Genomic DNA, 26,700 nt, shown 5'->3' on the forward strand with positions numbered 1-26,700 from the left:
GGGAAGACTCTCTCCAAACTGGGTTCTCTTCTACCAATAAGCATCAGGAACTGATGAATTTGATTTATTTACAGGTTCTGCTTTGTCCTAAAAGACATAGTATTTTTGTCCTTAAAGACATAGTATTTTCACTGTAGTTAATGAAAACCTCACACTCACTGACTGAAATCGCCATGAGGAAGCTACTTCAAGTTTTATCATGCCCCAGTCTTGCTCTTACATTGAGTTTGTAGTTACAGGTAGGTAACAAGCAGAGCTGTGATTCTTTCAGCTCATCATCACCACTCGTCAATCGCTATGAAAGCTCTGCCTCAGAGTTCATGATTTTACCTTTTCTTTGGTTTCATTGATTTTCTCACCTTTATAAAATGAACAGTCAGAGCTTAATCTAATAATTGAAAGTTTTATTATAAATAGATTTTTCAGAGTTTAATACATGTCCTTAGTGGGAAGTCAAACAATATTAAAACAAGTTCCTTTACAAAGTCAAGTTAGCCACAAAATAGCAAGAAGCCAGATAAGACCTCATTTTATCTCTTATGAGGTCAAATGTTAAACAATCTGGTCAGTTTAGTCCCAGGAGGGTAGTTCTCAGGTCAAAGCCACAGTATTTTCTGAAGAATCAAGCTAATTTATAAAAATACAAGCTATCTGATTTGTAGGAATCAGCAACAAAAACAAAAATCTATCTAATCTATCTAAATAAAAATCTATCTAATTTTAAAAGGTAATAATCAGAGGAGGAACATCCCACTTCGCAATCACATTTGTAAGTACAGAAGGCCTCAGTAGCAGTTACTCAAGAATTAAAGTTATATATACACTTTCATATATTGATATACATCTCAAATCCCATCCCCATATCAACAGTAAAAGCAGAAGTTTAGGTCTACAGTTACATAGCTCTAAATTTGACCCAACATGATTTAAAAAGGCTTGCATTAAACATTTGTTAGTTAATGTTACTGTAAGGATGGCATCTCAGGGTAGAAAAAAGCAGCTAACAACAGTTTGGGTTAACAACTGGTTAAAGACTGATGAAGCAGCCCAGTAATCGCATGTTTCATTAATCAAGTATTATTCTTTTGGTTTATGAGCAAACAGTACGTGTTTTCTTGAAGGGGTTGAAACGTCTTCACCCTTGCCCCAGCCTTTACCAAGAGGTGTACTAGCAGCGCCTGCTACCGTGGATTTCAGGTTAGCCAACAAACCTCTCCGGGGTTTTTGTTGTTTTGGTTCCTCAGCAGAGAAATGCTTTTTGCGTTCGAGTTCTTTTTGCAGGGAAGACACTGTTTCTTCAAGCTCAAGAACACGTTTAGCCCAGTTCTGAAGATTATTCATTTCTTGATCCTATGAGCATACAGCTGTGTTAGGTGCATGAACACTCCAAAGTCTTTCATATAACTTTATTCTCTATTTTTTTCTATATTTCTATTTTACTATTTTCAAACACCCATGTGATTACTATGCTAAGTGGCTATTCCATAGCCATTTCTTCTGAATTACTTTTATGTAATTAAGAGAACAGCAAACTATTGGACCATCAGATCTAGAGACTAAGCCTGACTGATGAAGCTTACAGTAAAATGCTTAGCCACACCATGCAAAGAATTTCAGTTGTTCAAGGAACCAAAAATAAAGAAGACTTTCCAGTCTTAAGCCACAAAATAATTACTAAAGCAAAACCAGTCAGATCAAAACTCAGTTATAAGTCTGCTAACCAGGACTGAATAAATCCATTGAGTGGGCAGAGCACAGTCTTCAAGATGCTCTCTAGTCCTTGTGGCTAGAAAGACACACCTTTCTAAGCCTTAGAACCAATCAAGAAAAATGAAATTCAATATGAACTATTTTCAGGCTCAGACTTGGGACTATGCAGAAAGTAATTTAATGTTCAAATAAACACTTAGTCTGATACCTGTCTTATTTCATTTGGAAGTTACATATGAGGCATTGGTGCAAAATGTCAAAAGGTCAAGTTTTTCATTTTTTATTTAGGAGTCTAGTTGGTGCCTGAGGTGAGATGCTGTCAGCTTTATGAAGCTTTTGAAATATTAAGCATTTTACCTGCCCACAGCTCTTATCCAGCTTGGGCACTTCTGCAGGAGTGCCAGTACAGCTTTCAAGCCAAAAATTTTTAGGTTTTGTTGTGCTAACATTAGTGTACTAGCTTGCTTGCCCTCCCTCAGGAGAACATTTCATGACTAGACAGGGGAGAAGATTCCACAAGTGTTCCAAGCAGTAGTTTCTGTGCTTGACAACCAATTGGGGCATCTTTAGATTAGTAAGAAGTGTCAGCACTGTTTCCCTATCAGCTGAGCCTATTACTTAAATTGAAAAAGGAGTCTTAGGAGCCTTGTGTTACAAGCTACAAAGCCAAGAAGTGAAACTTGAGGGTTGTAAGTTCAGGAATTTCAGAATGGAACAATGCAAAACAAAGAAATAAGCAAAATCATTATGCTAAAATCAAAAGCAGTTAGTGAGACTGAATAGTGTTTTTACATGTACAAAGATGCAGAAACATTGAATGTAACTGCAGAAACATGGTAAAGTTGTTTTTAAATGGCTGTCAAACCTTGAGCATGATTGTATGCTTCAGTCTGCTGTTCTCTTCTGCCATTTTTCTGTAGCCTTCATTAGCTTCTAGCAGAGTCTCATTTAATTTCTGTATTTTCAGCTTCAGAGACTTTATAAGCTGAAAATAAAACCCATACACACTGCAGTTCAACACCACATTTTATTAGCATTTGGTTTCTGACTAGAACTCATACAGACACTGTAAGCATTTCTGATTAATACTGAGCAGTGCAAACTGTGAGATCAAAGCAGCAAAGATAAAGACTGCTACTTCCAACCTGTCATGTCCCAACCCATCATTTCTAGTAAAAATATAGCTGGAGTATTCAAGGGCCATTGTGATGAAATTGCACATTGATTGCACAGACCTGGCAATCAAAGAACAGCAGTACAGAATTCTGGAACTGTCTGCTCCTTTTCCATAAGGGTAGTTGTTATAATGCTTTCATCTCATTAATATTATTTGTGCTCTGACCTGGAGTACAGTTACAGCAGAAGGCTTCACCTTTCTGCTAAGAAGATGGATTCTTATATTGGTAGATGAAGTCTTGAGAGGGAAAAGAGTCAGAACCAGCAATATTATATCAATGATTTAATTCTACGTGGTTGTAGGGGAAACATCTACATTGCTAAATCAGAAAACCTTTGCCCTGTATTTAACAGCTGAGTGGGAGGGAAAACGAGTAGTCACTAACACATGCACAGATACTGTGAAGCAAAGCAGTGGAAGGGCATTGATGAAAGCAGCTGCATTAAACTATGCTCACTTCAGTTACTGCCAGGCAGCAATCCCATGACTGACATTTTCCAGCCTCGCAAAAGAATCAATATTGAATCCTCAAATCAAGCATAGAAGACGAACTTGCTTTCTAGCATCACAATTTGAAATTGACATAGGAAATGGAAAATGTTGCAGAGCTTTTGAGGATGGGAGTGGAAAACAAATGCCAGGGCCATAAAACGAGACATTAAACTTGGTAAGGAAAAAGTTATTTTTGGATTATACTTTTTCAATAGAAAGGGATTTAAGTTCACTTTCCATTTACACGCCTTATTAGAACCAGCTGGAACTGTTTCTCCAACCCCTACTCTTATTTGCTATTAGTGAAAGGAGCAAGGTTCATCTCTTCCCTCCTCCCCCATCTTCTTTAAACACAGGCCTTACAATAAGTTTGTTTGAGGTGTGGACTAAAAATGCCTACCTAAAAATGATTAGTATTTTGTTTTCCATAACACAGCCTGAAGCTCATATTTCCACCTCTACAGGCCATTCAGAGCCGAGGAATCTTGTTTGTTTAAAGAACTGAGACCTCACCCCTTATTCAGGTAGATGGTAGAATTCAGTACTCACAGCAAGGATGGGTTTAAGGCACTATTTTGGCTCTAGATCTAAACATCTACCAGATTCTTTTAAAGTGTTCCCCTGTGTACGAGCAGGCACCTTTTCCAGAAGGAAAGCACCAAGGCCACAGTAGCAGTGTTTACAACACATTACAGTACAAGCCCATATATTCCCCTACTTCCACTTCATATTATGTTTGCCACATGACTTGCCAGAGTAGCAGACACCTCTACAAGCCACAGTAATGCCAGAACATAGCCAACCTTTGACAAGAGGCATCCACAACCGGGTAAGAACTCTTTTCTAAACTTGACACTCATTTGCAGGATTCTCAAGGGTCTTAAAGCATTGAAGCCATGCCAGAATTTAGGACTGTTATTCCCAGATTTGTTAAATATTAAGCAAGAGCTACCTCATCTTTCTCTGTGCATTGTTTCTGCAGTCCTTCATTGGCTCTCTTCATCATCTTGTTTGCAAGATCTATAGACAAAAATAAGTTTGATTTTATACCCAAAACCAAAAATAGCTGGAACAACAAATATCCAGATTAGGTTCCTACCGAGTTCCGTGCCATTTTCAGTAGTCAGTATATCTGAATTCGGACTTCCCAAAGCCAACAATTTCTGTGACTGTTCATCAAGTTGTCTTTCCAATTGCAATATTTTACTCTCTCTATCCTGAAAAAAGAAAGGGACATGGTAGAATTTGTCTAAACTTCCACTTAACCTTACCTAATTTTCTACCAAGACCACCTTGGGCTTTGTATCTTCCTTTATAATGGCCATGCAGCTGCATAAGAGGCAGATATAACTACAGAGAACACTATTAAAAACTTCTCCCCCCAAAATGGTGTATAGCTATGGCTTAGGCAGACATATAAACAGTCTCAGTAGACAAAAAGTGTTCTGGTAACTGAGTCATCATGTCCACCCTCAATTCCAGTCTGAACTGGAGGTAAGAGTCAGTTATTTTGCTTGCCCATTTTTTAATTATCTGCCAGCCTGAATTAAGCATGTAAGGGTAAACTACATCTTATCTTTTAGCAGCAGCACGACTTATCTCCATTTATTTTACAAAAGCCAAACATCAACAAAAACACAAACGGAAACAGCAACAAAAAGAAACAAACACATTTAATCCACTATTGTTTTAGAACAAAAGAAATCAGAAGTCACACAGGACTGATCTAGAGAATTATCGACAATTGTTTCCAAGGAGACCTACACAGAGTTTGATCTGGTAATGTTTTGGTAGGAAAATTAGGTATGCAACCATCTGAGGAGAATAGCCATTACGTGCAAAAATAACACTTGCATACCAGATAAGTATGAAAGATTTTACAAAGAAGTATCACTCAGGTAGCATACTCATGCAGTTCTGAGAAGCTGCACACTCTTTACATTGTGCAAACGAACAGTAACTTCCTGACACCAACTACTGAGCAGCCCTAGTTGGGAGCACATTCAGAGTAAGCTCTCTCCTGTGTAAAGTTTTATTTCTCATCACTGCTTCGTTTTCCATAATCCTCCCTTACAGACCTTCAGAGCAGAAAATCCATTATCTTTGAAATAGCAATCCTATACTAAATTGCCCATCTGCCCTTTCAGACCAACTTTTTACTCTACACTCTGCAATTCCAAGGATATTCACACAGCCGGACTGCTGCATACACTACCCCTCTAGGTGTTGCAGTCAGTGCATTACAGAGAAAGATTTAAGCAAACTGGGCTTTCATAGAGTAGGAAGTTTAGGTATACACTATCAGTAATTTTAGACGAAACATCTCTATCCCCATGGACAGATTTAGGCATCAGAATAGGTAGGCTGAACTGCTACAGTTATTTTGAATGTTCAGTGTTGCATTTAGAACTCCTGAATGAGTCTGAAAAAGCACTATTTACAGTTACGAGGCTAGCTTATCAGCACACAGTTGTTAGCAGCCATCAAGTCATACCTCAACTTTCTCTTGTTCAGCTATAAATTCTTCTATGGGAACATAATGGTCTTCAATTTGTTCCATTGCGCACATGTACGCGTGTTTCTTGATGGCCTCTTTATACATTTCAAATTTGCTCTCCAGTGTTTCTTCATAACTGTCTTTCAGATCTTCCAAGCGGTTGCTGAGAAGGATATGTTTGTTTATTTAGCATATTCGAATTATACAGCTATTACAGTTTGGATAAACATGTTCAACTTGCAACACCAAAGTTATTTATTTAATAATAAATAGTAAACATAGAAGACAGAAGTACTCTCCTCCCTTGTCTCCTTTTTATTCTCAATAATCTTACAGACCTGCATCAAGGCATAACTTCTAGTTAATACCAAACAGAATGCTATAGAAGAGTATGTATTCAACCCTTGATCTCAGACTTGCTGTGGTTATTCTGATCTTTTTCTCTCTTCCATGAGAACTATTAAACACAGCTACAGATCTCAGCACAAACTACATCGCTCTTGTTTAGAAGCTGAAGGTCATAATAGTAGTGGCTAATAGTAAAAATATCTGTGTGGTACTTCGTTGGTCTACCACATTATACGACGTAAGCACTTCACAGCTCAAGTGCCTGAATCTCCGGTGACATTGAACTTGGTATTTTACAGCTGCAGAAGTGGTAAGCCAGTGTCAAGCTTACTTCAGTGGGACATAAGCACTCAAACAAGTGGAAATCGATGCGTAGGAGGAATTAAAATACTCTATCACCATGACACACCTGTGTCAACTAACTCACCAAGCCTAGTTGCAAACCCTTTCTCATCACACAGACACCACTCAGCAGGCACCCAGGAACTACAACCAGTTAGAATCCCAAATGCTCAAGTTTTTTTTTTTAACAAGGTTAAAAAAAAGCTCAACCTGAAATCTAATTCTGAGTGCAAGCACAGTCCTTGCTTCAGTTTCAGTTGAGGCATTGAAAACCTCCTACATCACTTTCAGAAGACTGCTGTTAGCATGACTATTAAGAAGCCAGATGTCTGCATAATATTTTCAAGTATGGGGTTTAGACCGTCTTGAAAGACCTGTGAAGCAGAAGTTTTACTAAAAAAATCCACCAACATGTAATGGTAGCTATGATTACACTCAGACCTGATATTTGAAGCCTATTTCTGGGGATGTGGGCAGGTTTTTTTATGTTAATGAAAAAGCAAAAAAAAAATGCTTTATTTTATTATTTCAAGTTATAGAAAATACATGTTAGCCTTGTCACAATTTAAAATCTGTCCCAGCAGAGACTGAACATCAGCCCAACAGATAAGTATCACTAATAGCTTCATGTGTTTGGCCAAAGGCACCCAAGCAATCTTGAAGGCAGTACAGGTGTTAAAGCATAGTGTTCATCTGGCAACTTAACTCTGGGCTAGTGTTTGTTAGCAACTCAAACAGCAAAAAAACATTTTCAGGAAGAGATGAGTTAATAGGAAGTAAATTCAGCTTGAACAATCTGGATACACTTGAAGAAATCCCCGAGTTAGTAACATTAATGCAGACAGCCACAGTAACTTATAAGACAGTAAGATAAGTTCAAAAGTCATCAAGAAGGCAGAAGGAGAGTTCAAAGAGATACAATTCAAACCACCTGAAGCACACGCATGTATATTAACATGTGGTGACCAAGTGCTTGCCTTAGAGCAATCACAAGCCTCAGTCTGGTACCTACAGTCTTCTGTATTTACCAAATATTAATAACAAGGCAGGACAGCCTGCAGTAATTGCAAGTTACAAAGTTCATCAGAAAGCAGCGTTACTTTCTCCCTGTACATAGGAAGAGGCGGATCTGTAAAAGTTCATTTTAATGTTCCTCTTCTCTTTTCATCTGAATCTTTGAAACTAGTCAGCCTTAACTTCTCTGAACAGTATGAGCATGCATGTCTTGCATGTATGTAAGTGTATGCCTTTATATATGTGGAATTCAGTTTTGAATAGGATTGTAGCATGACTTGCCTCCAGGCTTCCTCCGTTTCCAGCAGCTGTCGGAACATTTCTTCTGCCATCTCTTTACGTATCTTCACCTCCAGAAGGAGTTTACTTTGCCTTTCTGCAACTAGCTTCTCTTTTAGGCTCTCTGTAGTTTTCAACAGATCCTAAATTTAACATATTTCAGTTCAGAAAAACTAGAAGTCCATATCAATATGCACATCAAATAAAAAGATGTGTTAATACAGATGAACATTCACAACGGGCATTTCTGTAAGCCTCTTTTCAAGGGGGCTGCACCAAGGATTAAATATTTTCAAATTTTATTTTCTTCTGTTGCAAAGCCAGTCTCCCTCCATCTTGACGGTTTATGCTATCAATAATATTTTTGGTTTGGTACATTTTGGCATTTAAATATTAATCAGTAATTTGAATCAGTAATTTAAATATTTATCAGTAAATATTAATCAGTTAATTACCACTTGATTGTACAACTTTGTTTTTTAAAATGCCACATCTTAACTTGCTCCTGCCATTTCCAAAAGAGCACAAGCAACTAAACACCACTGTGTTTTAAACAGATGTACCGCTTCCTTACCTGTCTCATTGTGACATCAGTTAAATTTTAGCACTTGGCTTCTCTGCAAAGCCACAGAAGACCTCCCACAACATTTGTTTCCTCAGAGCTAGACCACTTTAGGTCTAGGTTTACTCAACACTGAGCAGTTCTCATTTGATACAGCTGCCAGCACACCTTTTACAGCAAGTTTCTAATATCACAGCTAATAGCAACGGCTTTCCTAGGTTCAGTTTTGAGTAGATGTTTATCTACCTCGTGACTCAGAATGGTGATGTCCACTTCCTCTTCTGAGGAGGCTTCAGTACAGTCAGGAAGGTCATCTAAAGATGCGTTCACATCAAAGCGTACAATAGGTTTGCCATCGCCTCCGACTAACTTTGGTGGGAAGTAACCTAAACTTTTGGGCAGGATTGTCTGGATTACCTGAAAAATCCAGAGTTGAACACAACATCAGCACTCTCAACATTGCAGAAATCAGAATGCTAGGAAGTAGCATGAACATGTTGTACTTACAATAATGATTGCAAGCACACTAACAACATTTTACATGGCTTTTAGCAGTCAATCATTTATAGAAACATAAAACTTCAGTCCTGTAGCAAAGTGAAAATGGGAAAGATTATCTACTAGCAAGCTTGGTGTGGTTGTCTAGAAAGGTGTTCCCTTTCCCCCTGAAGTAGAGAGAGCTTAGCATAGTTTCCCGGAAAGCTGATGAAAAATTGAAAGCAAATCCCTAATGCATTTGCTGCTTTCCTGAAATTCTACAACCAGGATCCAGCAATTCATCCTAGTTAGGGAAATATGATAAGTAATTATCTCATAGGACAGCATATTAAAGAAGCTTGTCTCCTCAGTGCATCCTCATATCTTATGATAAGAGTTGTAGCCAAAGATAATTAGAAAAATCTGAGATGATATTAGACATGCTATTACAGACTTGAGAGGTATAACTAGTCCATGGACTAGAGATGGACTTTTTTCCATGAAACAGAATCACCCACCATCCTACAACCTAAAAGAAGCCGCTTCTATGGAAACTGAGTGAACTTAAGGCCAGACACTAGCTCCAAGTCCTGAATTGAATGGGAGCAGAGCTAGCAGAAAGCATGGAAGTATGCAAATTCAAAGGAAGTTCTGTTGTAGTTGTTGTTGTTAAAAGGCCTGCAGAAGGAACAGAACACACTACCTTCAAGACTTAACTTACAAAAAAAAAAAAGCAAGTAATAACAAAGAGGAAGGCATTTAGTCAAACAGAAGCAACACAGGCACAAGAGACCTTGACTAGACTGAACTGCAAAATGTGAAGCTACACTTCTTTTACTACCACCACTAGCCATCTAGAAAATTTCTGAACAATTGTCAGCTTGTGCAAACAGATGCTTAAGTGCACACAAATTAAACAATTCATCAAAAGCTTTAAATTTAATCTTGCACTTCCTCAGATGCACAGCATAACCAGTCATATCTGAAACTGCCCAGACTACTTTCCACAGTGTCTGTGGTGTAGTCCTCAACAAGCCACAGACAGCTGCAGCTGTCTTGTCTTGCTACCACAAACAGGTTGCAGGACAGGCCAGACTACTGGAAGCCTTCTAGAGAGAAACTGTATGGACAAGAACTAATACGACACACATGCAATCCTAATCACACTGAAGTCCATACTATGTGATCATTCCACAAAATGCTAGCAGTGCAGACTGCAGAATAGCAAAGAAATTAGATGCACCCTTACCTGTTTGGCTATAGCTGAAAATTTCATTACATGCAGTGTTTCGTCATATGTGGAAGCATGCTGATTGATGTTTACAATCATACAAGCTTTGCCTTTTCCACAAAAGAACGGCTGAAACAGACGAGTCAATTTGCTCTCTCTGAATGGAATATAGCTTGGCTTCATCCTCACAGAAAAAAAGAATAATGAAAATGTGAAAAAAAATGTGAAAAGGCTTGTGCGATACTGTAATTTGGCTTAATTCCGTTTTTCTTTCAGGAAAGAGATCAAGTAAGATGCTCATATTTGAACGTAAACCACTTTGTCTTAAAGATCAAGGTCTTTCCTTTCTCATAAGCTCTCCAACAAATTACAGTATTTAAAGCTGAGAAGTAAAGTGTCTGCACTGCATCACTGTTCCCTCATGTTAGAAAACCACTTTGGCTGGTACCAGTATCTAAGTACAGAACATCTGTACAATTGTCTGATGAGTCCACCTGTATGATTTGTTTTGTCTTATTCCCTTCCACCTCAAAAAAATTACAGGAAGTATATTGCTTATATGAAAACACTAAGAAAAAGCTTGGTAGTCTTGCTACTACTAATCCTCCCCTCTTTTTTTTTTGTTCTCCACAGTTTTAAAGAAAATGTTAAATTCAGGTATTCCAGTGACATCTGCAATAAAGAAGGCTCAACAAGATTTTACAGATTGGCGTTTTCCTCTTACCACATGAATCCCTCATAGAAGCATAAAGGGATGCTTAGGGTTTCAACCTAACCCTCAGTGTGCTGTTTACAACTCTTTACCTACTTTGGATTTTGATTCTGCTTCAGTGCTGCAATGCATTTTCCAAGGATATGAAGAGAATTATTAATATTTCCTGCTTCTTTTAGTCTGTCTCCAAAGGCTTGTGTTTTATTACACCTCTCTGATCCAGCCAAGTCACAGAAAGACAACCTGCATGCAAGAATTATCCAGAACACACAAACATGTTTCTAAACAGTATAAAAATAGAATTTGGGTCTTTTATTTCTTTATACATCTAAGTTATAAATGTAACTCATGTCAGCCTACCTAGATCATGGAATAAGTTGTACTTATTAATATGTACCTTGTCTAGAAGGCACTACGCGAGGTATTCAGGGTGACAGCACTGAACTATTTTCCCATCGTATATAAAGATACTTGAATAAAATTGCTGCTCCTGAGAAGGTCTATTCAGCATCCTTAAGGAAGACTGCTTGTAAGCTTCATTTAAAACTTTGGAGGCATTCTTACATTACAAAAAAAAAATCACTTCAGGAGCTTAAATTTTGTGGCAATAACAACGTAAGTTCTTCCAGAGAAGACGAGAGAAATGCAGCAGTTTTGCACTTTGTCCATCTTCCACAGTTCAAGCAACACAAGGACAGAAGATACTAGTATGCTTCAAAAAAATGCAGTCTGCCTCTTTTGGATGCAGAACAAGTGGTTTTCAGCAAATAAGCTACCAGAAGCCTTTCCCAGAATACCTCAGAGCTGTTTGCTTGGCTATAGCAATTACGTGCTTCTAAAGTCAGGCCACTGAATCGTCCCTTGTGACACAGCAGGCTACAATCAGAAAGTTAGCCTGGATAATGAAGGAATTTCACTTTTACTTACTACAGAGAGAGCTCCTTTAATTCAGGAAGATCTGGAACTTCGATAATTTACATAACCCAACTAGTGCTCACTTATACATTTATTTTTATAATAACTTCATAAGATAGTAGCCTTTGACACATTTGAAGTGCACATTAGTACTACACATACTAGTAAAGTCACATTGTAGCCTTACACACAGTTCAAGTATCTTATGATCTCTATCCTTTTCAGTACAAGATTAACAGCTTTTAGAAAAAAAGCTTAAGCAACATACAAACTGTCATTCATTTAACAGCTGCTACAAGCTTTGACAGCAGAATAGGCCAGACAGGAAGTGGTTGGGAATGCGGCAGCAGTCATTTCCTCAGGTGATTTTAAGAGTTTTTAATCACAGCAACATCTGATACTAAAAGGTGTTGTTGCATGGTGCGGTGTATTTGTTACTATCTCTGCTCAGCAGAGACGGATCAGTAGGAGCTATGAATGAACTAATACATTCCGTTGCAGGACTGCCCTCATTCCTCCATGTCAAACTAAATGGATAATTAATCAGGGGGAAAAAAAAATGAGCATCCATTTAAGCAGCCAAAATATTAGGCCACATTCTCTAAATCAGAAGTGTAAGGACTTAGTAATTGCTCTCACCAGGTGCACCTACAGTAGCATTCTAGATGAGAACAGTTTCAAAGCAAATCACTTGATCCCCTCCTACTGCAGTCTACACCACAGAGCAGACCCAGAGCATGTCACCCACATTCATTTGAATGAAAATGGACTTGAATTTGTGTTCCAGGTGTACACCAAATGAGCAGCCACAATTATTCAACCCCTAAACCGGTACGGCTTGCACCTTGGGTCTTCAGTGTTAGCTGCTGCTCCCTGACTTGAGAGGTTGGCTTCTATCAGCCAAACATCTGAATTTTGCTGACCTGAGTATTTTCATGTGGTATTACTGAGTAGTGCTTTGTCCCCCCCCCCCCCACATTACATAAGATATTCCCCTAAATATATGTATTACTGACAGTTTTAACAGGTTCCCTCAGCCAAGCCTTCACAGAATAAGAGGGCCAGGAGTAGAAGTGTTGCCCTATCGTGTCCAGTCTGTTTTATGCAGCCAGTGCAATTCTGATTTCCTTCTCAGCAATCATATTAATCATTTTTTGTATTAACACAGTTCACCAGTTTAGAAAATCTGATAAGGTATAAGCATGCTGAAACATTTATGTTCTGGTAATCAACTGAAGCATTAACTTACTCTGAAACTCCAAGAACATGTGGTTGATGTTCATCAGTTAGCTTTAGTAGCCGGATTGAGAATATACTGTGACTGGAATGGAAAGAAGCTCTTTTTAGTAACTAGAATTATGACAATTAAGCAGCCACTGAAGCAAAGTAAAATGTGTATACTACAGAAAATTCAGTGCGAAAGAACAAGAATTCACTGATTTACAGTAGTTACTTTTGCAACGCATTCATCCAGCAGCAAAAAGCAGAAATAAGTTTTAACTTATTAAGTTAATAAGTTTCGGAACTTTTCATTTCTTTCTATACAGGGGAAGGAAAAATATTGCATGAAACCTGGAAGCTGTCTTGAAAAAAAAAAAAAAAGCTAGTTCCCTGAAGTCTACTGATCAGAAAGTGAGTACTCAGGTAGCCACTTGGTATACAAAATTTAGATGGTATCTTAACTCAGTGAATCTGAAGCATTAACTTCTTAAAAATGAATAGGTCAGGGTATAAGTTAAGATTTGACAATCCTGTAATTCTTTCTAGTACTCAACATACACAATTATTTGTTTGGTTTCAAAATTAAGAATAATTTTCCAGGTTGAATTTTTAATACTTGAAATGCCATAGTTACTCTGTTTCAGACAGAGAGGTACAAAGGCAAGACAATGGACATATGCTGAGTGAAACCAAAAGAAAAATCCAGTAAATCAGGAAGCACGTACGATAGGAAAAAAAATGATCGAGTAAAGATTTAAAGTGGTATTTTAGCCCTCAACACCAACCCACAATTAAAGAGTGAAGTTTCTTTTTAAAAAAAAAAAAAAAAAGACAGCACAGTTCGGAAACAAGCTAAGCCGAAGTTTGTGTATTCCCTTGAGCAAATAAATACTATATGCTAAGCTCAAAACTCTGCCAGAAAAGCACACAATTCTTTTCTGCACTATAATCTTTAGTGAAATTCATGTGGAAGTATAGCTTGAAATTTGATGGAAGCTTTCATTAACTAACACAAAATGTATAACTATTGCTTTTAGAGAAAAAGCAGCCTTAGTAACACTATGGTTGTATTTGTTGAATATGCAGCAAGCCCCTCCACATTTAAATTAGTAAGAGGACTTCTAAAAGCCATTAGGAAGGCAGTTTCAACATAAAGTATACCACCTTATTTTATTAACTTCTTCCCATTTGATCAAACGAGGCTCTCCCTAACTTCCCACCCAAAGCTGGCTAAGAGCTAGGGTCTTAAATCTTAAGATCCCAAGAAAACTCAGCTACAGAACAACAATCTAGCAGCACCAAAAGGCACTGCAAGACTCTCCTTCCTACATTCCCTACTGACAGGCTCCAGGTTTCATGCTGGCAGTATAATTCTTGGCAGAATTATCTAGCTTTTCCTTTAAAGTCCTTGTGTATCCCTCCCCAATCAGTCATTAACACTTGTTAAAATCTATAGCCCTGATAGTACTCAAAAATAGATGAGATTTGATCTTTTTGGTTGTCCAAAGCCACGAATGGCAACCCAAGTCCAGATATTGTTGAAGTCATAGGGCTTCTCTACACTTGTCCAAGCTTTCTTCCAGAAAGAATTTCATAATAAAACCAGAATCAATGAAAGTCTTAAGCTAATGTTGAATAGTGGTTAATTTCACAGATACTCTGAAGTTTTCTCCTCCTTTCCCCTCCTCCTGCCCTTGAAAGAAAAAAAAAAGAGAATATTCTTATAAAGAGAGGAACAAACCTCCTACTTGATTGCTCATTCATTCTAGTACAAGCAAAACTTCGGTTCTTGTTTCCTATTTTTAGTATCTTGCAGGCTTCTTCAGTGCTCTGAGTGTTAATCCACTTTAGGTCTGTGAAGAGAGAGACCTTTTACACTTCTGATCTCCAAAGACATTCTGTGAAATTGCTGAGGTCATAAGCAGTACTGTTACCTTTAATATAAGAATTGCCTCCTTGATCCTCACAAATCCTTAAGACTCTACGCTTCTGGTTTTTAGATGTAGATAATACACTCAATAGATCATACACATATTCATTATAAATCTCACAAAAGGAAATCCACACAGATGCTTGTGTTCTTTGCTCTGTATTGGTCCTATGTGTGTCAAGTGGAACAAAGTTCTTCTCTGCTGGCCAAAAAAGAAAACGAGTTTAGTGGTCAAGTGACATATTAATAAGTCTTAAGAGTTTCACTAGTTTCTCATGTTGAGGCAATACATAGAACCTTCTAAAACGAGGTTTGTGTATATGCATTTTACAATGAGATACAAGTACTGGATAACTGAGTTTACCCAAAAACCTTCATACTTCACAGCATGTACCCAGAACATGCACAAGTTCTAAGCTATTCGCCTTCTACTGCAAGCTCTCAGCATATTATCCTTTAACTTTGCAGAATGGGATCTCCCTCTCCCCCCAGAAAAAGGAGCAAAGCTATCACAACACATTTTACATTGTTACTCTTTCTCCTGAATTCAGCTATTTAAGTTTGGTAAAGGGATACCTTTATTTAATTTGTAGCGCAGCACAGATTTTTAAATCCACCAACAGATACCCACTTATATTCCTAAATTCCAGGGTTTCTATTCATTTTTTTTCCCCCAAAAAAAACATTTTCCACTTTACCTAGTGGATCAGAAGGCTGATTTTTTGAAGGATAGTTGGAAGGAGTCAGCTCCACATGACACATATTTGTAACAGCACCTGAGACATTTTCCGTCTCCTGGAGGAAACAAGAGACTGTTACATCCAAATGAACAGGTTACTAGACCAGCAGAAGTGAAACAGGACAGTCATTCTAGTATTTGAGATTTAAATATTGAACTAGCATAAACTGTTAAGCCACCCTTACTCCAGCTGTGATAGAAATGTTTCTAACAATACTGAACTCACATCAGCAAACATTCTTTCCCTCCTCACAAGAATTATCGCCCTCTGCTGCTCAAAGCAATGTGTCTTGGAGGCCACTTGCCGCTATTATAGGAGACACCTTATAGTTTAGGGAGAAACAAGGACATCTGTCAGGTTGTGGCTGCCCAGAGCACCTTTATGAACTAGTGGAGAAGTCTGAACAGTATTTTGGGTCAACCAAATTGGAGAAATAAGCCTCTTCCAGGGATAGATGGCTGGGTAGGGAGCAAAGGACAGGCAAAAGCAGCACTTCACAAATAGAAGTCATAGGCTTGTGCCAAGTCTGTGAGCATGTGTCAAGCTTACTTTAAGACCTCACACCAAATGGAAGTGATGGATTCCTAAAGGACTTAAAGATCTGGTAAACCAACAGCCTGTGACAAAACAAAAAGGCCAAAAAAATTCCATATAGATAACAGCACATTTTAGGTGGTGTATACCTTTGCTAAGTTTCTTCACATCAAGAAAATTATTAAAAAAAAGACCTGCCAAGACTTGTCAAAGCATAGGCTTCAAATTATCTCTAGGACAACAAGTATAACAGAAATAGCATCTGCTACTATTTAGAGATTCCTGCATCTCCAGGTAGCACTTCCCTCCCTGCCACCCCATATTTTATACACCTGTGTAAGTTCTTGTTAGGGCATTCACATGCATTTCCCCAAACCCACAGCTAAATGGATGTTATCCAACAGCAGAAGAGAGGAACAGATTCAAAAAAGCAGTTAAAAAAAAATCACACCATAGTCTAACTATTAGAGTGCAGGGATATGTTTACTAGGGATTGCCTACTGATGCCTATGGTACCCACTTGGTATATCTAAAATCTTAAGTACAAAACCAGATCTTGCCTTTTTTAAAAGGCAACTAGCATGCAATTTCATTGCCATTGATTTAGAAGCGTTCATTTTACAAAGACTGCACTGTCAGGATGTTTATGTTGCTTGAGTAGCTACAAGTACAACCACAAGCAGGGACTCTATTCATTCCCTTTGTAAAGTACAAAGAAATTCTACAGCAGGGAGAGACATGTATGGCATGTGTACACCCATGAAAAACTGAATGTAAAAAATATTTGTGCACGTGATAACAACAAAGTTTTTGTAATGAGATTTTAAACCTGAGTGAATTAGCCATGATTCTGTACTATTCTTCAAACCATAAGATTACAGGGAAGGATACTACAACTGACTGAAAACAAGTGGGAACAGGAACTGACTTTGTTTGCCAGTGACAGAGGCTGACATTTAATAGCAAGTACGAGGACAGGTGGGAATAGGAGTGTCAGTAAAGAAGCTTTTAATACCGCAAAAAAGCGATATTTAACCCAGTAAAAAGGACAAGTAAAAGGGAAAGAAACAGGGTGCAAAGTATACCAAGCAAGTTTTTGCAGCAGTACTGTATAGCAAACAAACAGCAGAACATTAAATACAAGGGTATTACGGTAATTCAGAGCAGTTTAAACAGAACGAAAGGAACAGCAGATTCTTTCTGCATGACTTGTAAACTGAGCCTGGGAAAAGGGCCTACAGAAATCCCTGTAAACCAAAACCAAGCCCACCAAACCATATCTGCTCTCAGATTACAAGCCTGAGCGAGCATCCGAACAGTGATGCTATTCACAAGCTATCACGAAGCACGCCTTCAGGACGGGGGACAGCTGAGTTATCAGTATGGAAGCACTGTAACATGTAAGCAAATTCTTGGTACGCGTTATTTTCCAGGTGCATTTTTACCTTTTTTTCCTGATGGTGGAGTCCTGCTTGCTTTTCACTGTAGCACATCAGCATCTAGATCACCTACTGTAACTAAACTATTAGCAAAGTCAGAGAGTGATTTAACAGAAAGGAATGTTTGTGAAGTATGGTGTTATCTTCAAAATACAGCATGCGACCTCCTGTTCTAGATCCTGAGTTCCTGCTTCTTCCTTCTTGTAAGCTGGTAGGTTGCATAAAGATTTAAAAAAAATAATAATCTTTACCCACTATTTCACCTAGTCATCTCAATTTTTCTTTAAGACCCTCAACAAGACAACTCACCTCCTGCAGAGGAACACACACAAAGTACCAGCGAGCTTTTAAGACTCACAGAATAAATACGCAATTTTCAGACCCTCTACATTTTTCATCTGAGGTCTTCCCTCAAGAGTTAATCAGCCTGACCCAGTTCGGTTTGCAGAATTTAAATTAACCAATAGAATTTAGAGTGGAACTTTATATATGAATTAGAGTCAAAGAGGGATATTCTTTCAGAGCTAACCGAGTGCTTGAATAAGAATGTTGGTATTAAAGGCCATAGAAAAAAGAAAACCCAGGCAATTGTTACTTCTATACTTCCCAGAATTCATTCAGATTTGCTGAATCATAATCAGCTGAACCTACTAGATTTTGGCATTAAATACATGGAATCCTACTTCTGATTTACCAGAAGTAAATGATCAGTGAATAAGGGAAAAAAAAGCCAGACATCCTGTGCAAATTTGCAGACTTCCAGGTATAGAACAGTCAAGCATACAAGGGTGCCCATTTTTGGGTGAGAGCCGTTTCTTACCCTGCAAGTAACAGAACTCACTAGGTATAGACAGGTCTCTGCTATTGGAGCTGTTATACCTACAGTCTTGGTGTTGAACTAGATGATCCTTAAGGGTCCTTTCCAACCCAAGCCATCCTGTGATTGACTCAGAGATCAGTAAGATACTGAAAATCCCCTAAAGCAGGCTGCAATCCTTTTTAGGAAAATCATTTTGATAACAGCAAGTAAAATGAAATGCCACAGAGAATTTTCTATATGAAACTGCATATTTAAACCACAGGTTTACAAGTTTTTAATCTGCCTTAATATCATATTCCACCAGAAAAGACTCCTCCTCTTTGCTGCTCCTGCTGAAGAGTTGCCATCACCTCCTCTGAACTAGCACTGGAATTTGAGCAACTGCCCAGAGAAGCTGTCTGAGGACCTGACCCCAAAGAAGATTCAGTTAGCAACAACAAGAAGCAGGTTTTAAGGTCAGTTCTTCCAGAGACTTTTCAAGGGCTTTGTGCCACCACTTGGAGAACTGCCCCTCTGTGGAAGTCCAGGCTTTGGCTTTGCAACAGATTTTGTTTTGAACTGTGTGCTGCTGCGGGAAGTTCTTGCAGTTTACCCCGAGTCCCAAAACCACCAGCTGCTTTATTATTCCAAAGTTCATAAAGAATCCATACTGTAGATTAAGAGAAATCTAAAGAATCAATAGGGAAACAGATCAGTGAAGACTAGCCTGATATCAAGTATTTAAGAAGCTTCATACAGTGATAAGGAAGTATTTGGTCACCGACCTCTTTCAGCGATGCAAGAAGAGCAGCTTTAATGGCTTCCTCTTGTTTAACTTGTGCATCTTCTAGTTTCTTAACATCATTGCTCAAATATGGCTTAAAGTTCATCTTCAGATACTGTCTTCCCCTTATGTGGTTAAAAATCATGTCAAGTGATCGAGGCAAAATACCCAAATCTTTTGAAGTTCCTTAAAATAAGGAAAGATCAAAGTTTAGATATTTGTACAAGCTTCTCGTTGAATTTTGACTTGGTTGATGCAGGTGCTTTTTGGCAAACACATTATACCTTGGATAGTGAATGTCTTGCCTGCATTTGTAACCCCATAAGTAAACACCAGTCCATTCACTCCATTAACACACGCTCTTACTATCTCTTTTGTTGAGCCTTCAAAAAATTCACTTTGGGTAGTTTCTGGTCCAAACACCTTGGGGAAGGGAGAAGAGAATGGAATAAATGAGTGCTATGTGCACACAGAAGTTTAACATACCAGAGCACTGAACACTGAATAGCAGCAACTAGTTTTTCAGAGCATGCTGAGTAGGTGATATCAGCTTGGTTTTCTGCAGAATGTCTGTTAAATTCTTGGAGATACTCAGATTAAAAAAAAAAATAAAATCCTACTTCTAAAATAAACTGCTCAGAATACTACTCAGCACATACTGTTTAATGGATACCTTCAACAGCTCTGCTAGTGATGCACAGCTCCCTCCTCCTCTGCACCAGCCACCAACAATTGATGAGAAGATTATTAGTTAGGGTGGTCTAAATGACTCAAAACCTGGAATTGTTTCTCTACTGATATGGTAGGAGCAGAAGTTTTTGAAGTAGGTAACAGAATTAAGAAATTTATCACCATTATAGAAGGTTTAAGCTGTTAGGCTGCTGTTCTTTCAGAAGTAAGTCCCTAAACCCAAGCTTACAGAAGTCCCTTTAAACATGTAATTTCCTGTAACACTTCCCAGATGAGGACATCTGCAGGAACAGCAGAAACACAGTAAGTTTGTGCCTATAAGAAGCGCCTGTGGCATCTAATCAAAGAAAACAACAGAGCTGCCAAAGAAGCTTCCTTGTCTCATCTAATAAGAAACTTCATTGTAATACAGCTCTCTTGACAGCCTGTAAGCAAATAATAAGCAGTCTGCTGGGTTTTTAATGCCACAGTACCAAAAAACAAAAAATCAAATTGCACGATGTAGGAGAAAGGCTCCAATTTTTATCATTGGAGTAGATAACTAACTAAAACTAAAGTAAAACCAAGAAAAGCTCACTTACATGAGAAAAGGTGAACCTGTGCACAGACTGACCAATCCCTCTTTCGCTGTTTTTCATTGCAGCAGACTCTTTGGGTGCATGAAGAATTACTGTCTGGGGATCTTCAATAGTCACACAACCCTTAGAAATCAAGACAAGATAAACCAAAACATCACAAAATTATTTAGGTAAAAACCTATGTAAATAAAGCTAGTGTTTTCATCCATTTACCACAGTAATGAACACCTGCAAAGTTTATAGATAATCTTTTGAGGTGGAGATAGTCATTTCACATGAAAACCAGGGTGCAGATAAAGTTAAGGCAATCATCTGGAGCCTTCTAAGAGCTTTAATCTTTTTCTTGGACTCCCTTCCACCAACTTTTCCTCACTTTCCCTTTCTATCTACCTCCTTTCCTTCCCCCACTCTTCCTTTCCTCCCTCCCTCTTCTCTCACACCCCTCTCCTTTTTCCCTTCCTCTCCCTCCTCCCTACCCACCTCCCACCCCAAGCAGCCCTTTCCAAACCCTACTATTTTGTGACTGGGGCTGGCAGTATAAAAGCTATGAAAACAAAGCTACAGGGAACCTTAAAATGATTGAAGTGGAAAAACGGCAACGTGAAACAAGTTATGAATAGCATAAATGAAGTACAGGAAATTTGAAGCATACCCTTTGATTGATAGATGGTGCTATCAGTAGTGAAGGAACCTGAATTAGTTTCAAGTCTAGTTTGATTGCTTTTTCCCAACTAAGTAAAAGGCAGGATACAGTTACCTGGCACTCACATAAGTAGATAAATGTGGAATACAATATGACAGGAAAATGGATTTTACACCAGCCAGGCTACCAAAACCACAAACTGAACTGTCAGTATAGCTTGACGGTGTTTTGAAGCATCAGCAGCAATGATCATCAATTGTAGCTAAATCTGACATCTGTGTGCAGAGTTGGCCACACTAATAATCCATGTGCAGCACGGAGTACAGGGGGGACTGCTTTGCCTAGCAGTCTCCATAACAAGTCAGTCTGACAACTCGTTTAGCAGCTCTGAGAGGCTGGGTACTGAATTTAGACCACTCATTTACTCACTGCACCAGGCTCTAAGCCCCTGTGCTCTCTAGCATCCCCTCCACATTGCAGGATGAGGAACGCAGGTTAGCTGTGCTAAATCCTAATGAGCTACAGAAGGATCCCACCTCAGCAGCACGTGCCATCAGCTTCACAGAAATAGTGAGTAGAGGCCCTGAAGCAGTCAGAACTGCAGAGCTGAAATCCAGCTGGTAACATGCCCTGTTTTTGTCTACCCCAGCTAACCCCATAGCTACGTTGGCATGAGTTGGACCGTTTCTGGCAGTGTACATACCAACTGCATCATAAAATGGTTTGGGTTGGAAGTGACCTTAAGGATCCCCTGATTCCAACCCCATTCCATGGGCAGGGACACCTCCCACCAGACCAGGTTGCCCAAAGCCCCATCCAGCCTGGCCTTGAGCACCCCCAGGGATGGGGCACCCACAGCTTCTTTGTGCCAGCGCCTCACCACCTTCACAGTAAATAATTTCTTCCTACCATCTGATCTATGTCCGTATCTGCAGCACAACTTCCTCCAGAGTCACCGATAGGAGAGTAGGATCACTGCCAGTTGTACCAAGAACAGAATTTCATCCTGTGCTCTTATGCCTTGCTTGCATATATTGTTATATCTATAAGCAACAGGTGATCAGTTAACCTGAGGTTTTGCGAACATTCATAGTTTTGGGGGGCTGAGAAAGCCTTCAAACCATTCAGAATGGACTGTACAGCTAATATCTTGGAAGATGAACAATTTTGTTATCTACATGAAGACAAAAGCTCTAAAATAATAGTTTTCAGCACTTACTTTTCTCCTCCCTCACTGCTTTTAAAAGCATGTAAGTAGTTTCACTGATGGTCAGGCATTCAGAAGTTTCCCATTCCAAAGAAGGTTAAGAGATAACTTGTAAAACAATTTGATTTTGTAAAACAATTTATCTTTACATACAGCTCAGATGGCTGAATGACACCAAATAGGAAATACTGTGGCACTGCATATTAGTCAACGAGAACTGACTAGGGAAAACTACATTGAAATTGGGGAAAAAATCCTACTGGAAAAAAACTGAAAGGTTTCACCTCTGGCAGATTAAACGCTAGAGCACGCAGGAAAAAAGGAAACAGCAAATCTCAAGAAGCAAATCAGAACAAGTATTAGATCCTTCTTCAAACAGGTCAGGTACAAATTATAAAGCCCATGGGGCCTTGCAAAGATCAGGGCTGACAGACACACTGCAGAGACCTCATCCTCCCAGGGCAGCTGTGTGCAGCAGTGTCTACAAGGGGGAGTGGGGAATGAGGAGAACTCCTGTGTTTGCATGTGCACATGTGTGTGTAAAACACCAAAGCATCTAAAAATGACAGAATAAACTGTAAGATCTGTAACTGTAACAGTCACAGAAAAAAAGTGACAGGAAGAAGACTGGGAAATCAACCAAGACCAGGCATTTTGGACATTCCCAAGAAACTCAAGGGTCAAACACATGTATTATTCCTAGAAGTACATGATACCTTGCATGAAAACTTTCATTTCTTGAACCACATACAGAGCTAAGAGTGACCACAACTTTTAAATAAGATACCAATGGGGTTTCACAAGAGATAGAGGTATGGTTAATTAATTAATTAAAATTGTGATAGTCATATTTATGCAGGTGTCCACTAATTCTATTCAGAAGAAGTACATGGCTTTAAAAAAAAAAAGTCACAGCTTACAATACCAGATCTATTTGGGGGAGAAGAAAAAAAAATATTTCTTAGCTCTGCAACCAACCTGAGATTCGTGGTTTTCCAGTTCTGCTACAGAAAAGGGCCTCACCCTCAAGAAAACTTTCAAAGGTTGGTATGCCTATTCATAAAAAAAACAAACAAGATGCATTGTTATAACGGCCTCTTTTTAAATAAAACAGCCCCAAACCATACCAGCACACATCTCTGGTGCACTGTTTCCTATTTTATCTTGTAGCCTCCCTTTCTCCTTCCTTGTGAGGTTCACACCCTGAGCTGTCACTTGCTTCTTGACCTCCTAATGCCCTGAAGTTACCCCATTTCTCCACGTCACCCCACAACTCTGTGTTCTTTTCTATGATGAAGCAGATACTATTTTTTTTTTTTTTTTTTAAAAAAAAGGAAGCTATGGGAGGTGCAAAATGCACTGTCTCCACCTTCTGGCCTCCCTCAGTATTGAATTCAAGCTGCAGTTTTTAATTGCTGCTCCATATTTCTGCACTTCCATGTTGCATGGAGCGTGTTCAGGTAACAAACTGCCACACTCACCTTCCAGAAGTGAGAGTGTGGCAGTTTGCCACACTTCTCTTTGCCACCACCTTCCTCACAGTAACAACATTCACTTGCTAATACAGGCTTTTCCACACTGCTCCTCATACAAAGGTCCCCCACCCAAGTGAAGCGACAGTGACAGGAAGATTTTGAGGGACCCCAACACTCCCTCCTTTCACACCAATATTCAAAGGCCCTGCTTTTTTTTTGGCTATGTGATTCACCAAAGTCTCACCAATTCCCCACAGCCTTCCCATGACCAGCACAACACTCAGTGTACCAGGTTAAGCCACCTGAGTGCAGTCAATTAGGGAACCTGCTACCCTAAAAGCAGCTGTGGTTATACCATCTTCAAAGATGAGCTACAGCAGAGCACTGAAGCTTCTTATTCCCAAGCACCTAAGAAACTTTCAACAAGGATCTGTATCCTTTTTTAGGTTATTAATAGGAACAGCAGGGTCACATTACATTCAGTGCAATTACTGAAGTCCTTTACTTCTTCCTCAAAAACTTAGCATGCACCACTGAGTACCGACCACCTGCACTTGCTACAGGTTATAACCTATTTGTAAGTGATGAGGAGCAAGCAGAATAATCAAACACATCTTGGGGACAGAGCACTTCTTACTGCAGAAATATTTGCCTGAACTAAAGCCTGAAAAATGAATTAAAGAGAGGGTAGGAGGGCACATTACAAAACCAACCCGCACCTCCTGCTCCTCTGGGTTGCACAGTACTGTTGACTCCATAGGTGAGGGTTTACCCACCAGGTCCAGAAAAGAAACTGATTCCAACATATCAGATAATTCTGCAGGGATGCAGCTTTTCCCCTCGTCATCCATGGCTCTGTACAAAGGAACTTGTAAGAAAGATATATAATATATATATATATATTTTTTCCACATAACAAGCCAAAATACATAGGAATAAAAAAGAGAGCAGGGTAGCGTGCATATAATCAACAAAAAATATCATTTTTTTTTTTCACAGAACAAGCCAAAACACGCAGGAAAAAGACCAGGGAGCAGGGCGGTACGCGTAAAACCGGCCCCTTCTGAGGAAAACCAAGTGCCCAGAGCAAGGCTGGGGGGAGCCCTGCACACACCGGGGCTGTACCGGGGAACCCAGGGGCTGTGGCACACGGACGGCCCCGGACCCCGGCCCCTTTCCCCTCAGGCTCGCCCCACACCGTGAGGGGCTCAGCCCCGAGCCCCCCCCCGCCCGCCATGACAGGGGGCGCGCGCAGGGCGGGAAGCCGCGAGGGCGGGAAGCTGCAGCACCGCGCGCGCCCAACGGGCGCCAACCGCCGCTACCTCGCCGCGCGCGCGCCAGAAGCATCCCCCCCTGAACGCGCGCGGGGAGCGTTTTGGGCGGGGGGGAGGCGGGCGCTGATTGGCTGGCGGGGAGGAGGCGGGGCCAGAGGTGCGGGCGGCAGGGGGCGCCCGCCGCGCGGCGTGAGGCGTTGGGGGGGCGGGAAGGGGGGGGGGGGGCAGCGCGTGACGCGATCGTGAGGCGGCTCCGGCCGCTGTGGGGCTGAGGCACCCAGTGAGGTGCCCGGGTGAGCCCTCCGCATCCCTCCCGGTGCGTTAGGACAGCAGGGTACTGGGTTAGGCAGAGTGAGGAAGAGTTGGGTGCAATATAGTTATAATCACACACAGAAGTCATCCAGTAATGCTCCCTGTTAGTCTGCTGCCTGCCTGCTTATCCCCTCTAACCTGACCCAAGTCATGACGTCCTAACCACGCTCTTTGGAGCACCCTGTAAGGCACAACTGACTTTAAAAATGAGACTAAAAATATTTGTCAGGCAGCTCATTTGTGAAACATTACCAGAGATGGACCTTCAGGAAGACACTGGGTTTTTTTGCCCTCTCTTGACACATTTCTTTGAACAGCTCTTCCCAAGGAAGCAGGCTAGCAACACATAAACATGACAAGATTTCTCACCTCCTCAGTTCACCACAGCTCTTGAGCCTGCTAAAACAGAGCCCTTCTAAGGAAGGCTTTAAATTTAATGAAATTAAGACAAGTGGTCTCCTGCATCCCTTGGCAAAGAAAGCTGAAGCTTTGGCCTCCGTTTTGGTCTTGGTGAATGTAAATGAAACATGAGGCTCTCCACACAAACTTGTGTCCTCATTGCTGCTTCTTTAATTAAAGTTCTCCCATGTGCTCAGGGCAGAAGCCAGAATGGCAGCCTCATCTTAAATGCATGAAGGGCATTACCTGACTCAGGGCTTTCCCTCTTGTACATTGAAGAATCACAATTTAGTTTGCAGAATAAATAAACCCAAGCTCACACAACCACGCACCTGAGAGCCCCAAGTAGCAACAAATAGGTATTTTGTTGCTTTACATAAAAGCAATGTAAAATGTAAACTGTACTTTGTTAATATTCAATCTATGAAAAATCTAAACCTCAAAAAAATTAGAGTTCCACGGCTTCATCTTGACTGTGGTTCTATGAACAAGTCTAGAAATAACTTGCTAAATTCAACATAATCACCACAAATGATTTTTTTTAACAGTCCCAACTATTGAACTGTGAAAAGTGTGGGGGAAAAAGTGCTGCTTTAGTTCAGCCTTTCATAGCAAAAAAAAAAAAAATTAAAAAATCAAGACTCTGTAGTTTACCTAGGGATCAGTTTTAATGCTATTGCTTGTCTGTGATTTCAGCCAAAATTAAATTACTGAAAAATGTTTTTTTTTTCCCATAAAGGATTCAAGTGCTGTGCATGTCCACATAGTCACCAAACTCTAAAGAAATTGTGACGCCCCAGTTTCATCTTCCTCATGTTGCAACTGATGTGTTCATCAAGGACCAACAAAACGCAGTCCTCCTCCAAAGCACACTGATTATGATTCCTGCTGCCTTTCTTCACGAAAATCAGAGGACTAC

At 39.8% G+C, this 26,700-nt stretch overlaps 1 protein-coding gene across 4 annotated transcripts; it reads right to left on the reverse strand.

The window, feature by feature from the left end:
• Positions 1-718: 718 nt before the first annotated feature.
• On the reverse strand, positions 719-25,167 carry LOC137851100 (kinesin-like protein KIF20A). 4 transcript variants are annotated; one of them, XM_068671888.1, is made up of 19 exons: positions 25,119-25,167; positions 24,516-24,664; positions 23,300-23,374; positions 20,475-20,594; positions 19,488-19,626; positions 19,205-19,389; positions 15,606-15,702; positions 14,912-15,109; positions 14,719-14,830; positions 13,006-13,077; positions 10,938-11,084; positions 10,148-10,313; positions 8,668-8,838; positions 7,863-8,002; positions 5,874-6,039; positions 4,479-4,596; positions 4,332-4,399; positions 2,576-2,695; positions 719-1,350 (listed from the first exon to the last, which is right to left on the reverse strand). In XM_068671888.1, the coding sequence occupies exons 1-19, from the start codon at positions 25,141-25,143 to the stop codon at positions 1,078-1,080; spliced, it is 2,541 nt and encodes an 846-aa protein (XP_068527989.1). In that variant the 5' UTR covers positions 25,144-25,167; the 3' UTR covers positions 719-1,077. The 4 variants fall into 4 exon arrangements, with proteins under 4 accessions (XP_068527989.1, XP_068527990.1, XP_068527992.1 ...); XM_068671889.1 differs by having other exon boundaries at positions 14,912-15,106; positions 25,119-25,166; XM_068671891.1 differs by lacking the exon at positions 25,119-25,167 and having other exon boundaries at positions 14,912-15,106; positions 24,573-24,664.
• Between the last annotated feature and the right edge of the window lie 1,533 nt (positions 25,168-26,700).

The sequence above is a fragment of the Anas acuta genome, chromosome 2 (genome assembly GCF_963932015.1).
Source record: "Anas acuta chromosome 2, bAnaAcu1.1, whole genome shotgun sequence".
NCBI classification, from domain to species: Eukaryota; Metazoa; Chordata; class Aves; order Anseriformes; family Anatidae; genus Anas; species Anas acuta.

What these genes read in the sequence shown, in the direction of transcription:
- LOC137851100 (XM_068671888.1), bottom strand. Translation starts at nt 25,143, where the DNA reads ATGCTTCTGGCGCGCGCGCGGCGAG. An exon ending in TTCTTGCATCGCTGAAAGAG is followed by an intron (nt 15,703 to 19,204) that starts GTCGGTGACCAA and finishes TGTTTCCTCCAG; the next exon opens with GAGACGGAAAATGTCTCAGG. An exon ending in TCACCATTCTGAGTCACGAG is followed by an intron (nt 8,003 to 8,667) that starts GTAGATAAACAT and finishes TGTTAAATTTAG; the next exon opens with GATCTGTTGAAAACTACAGA.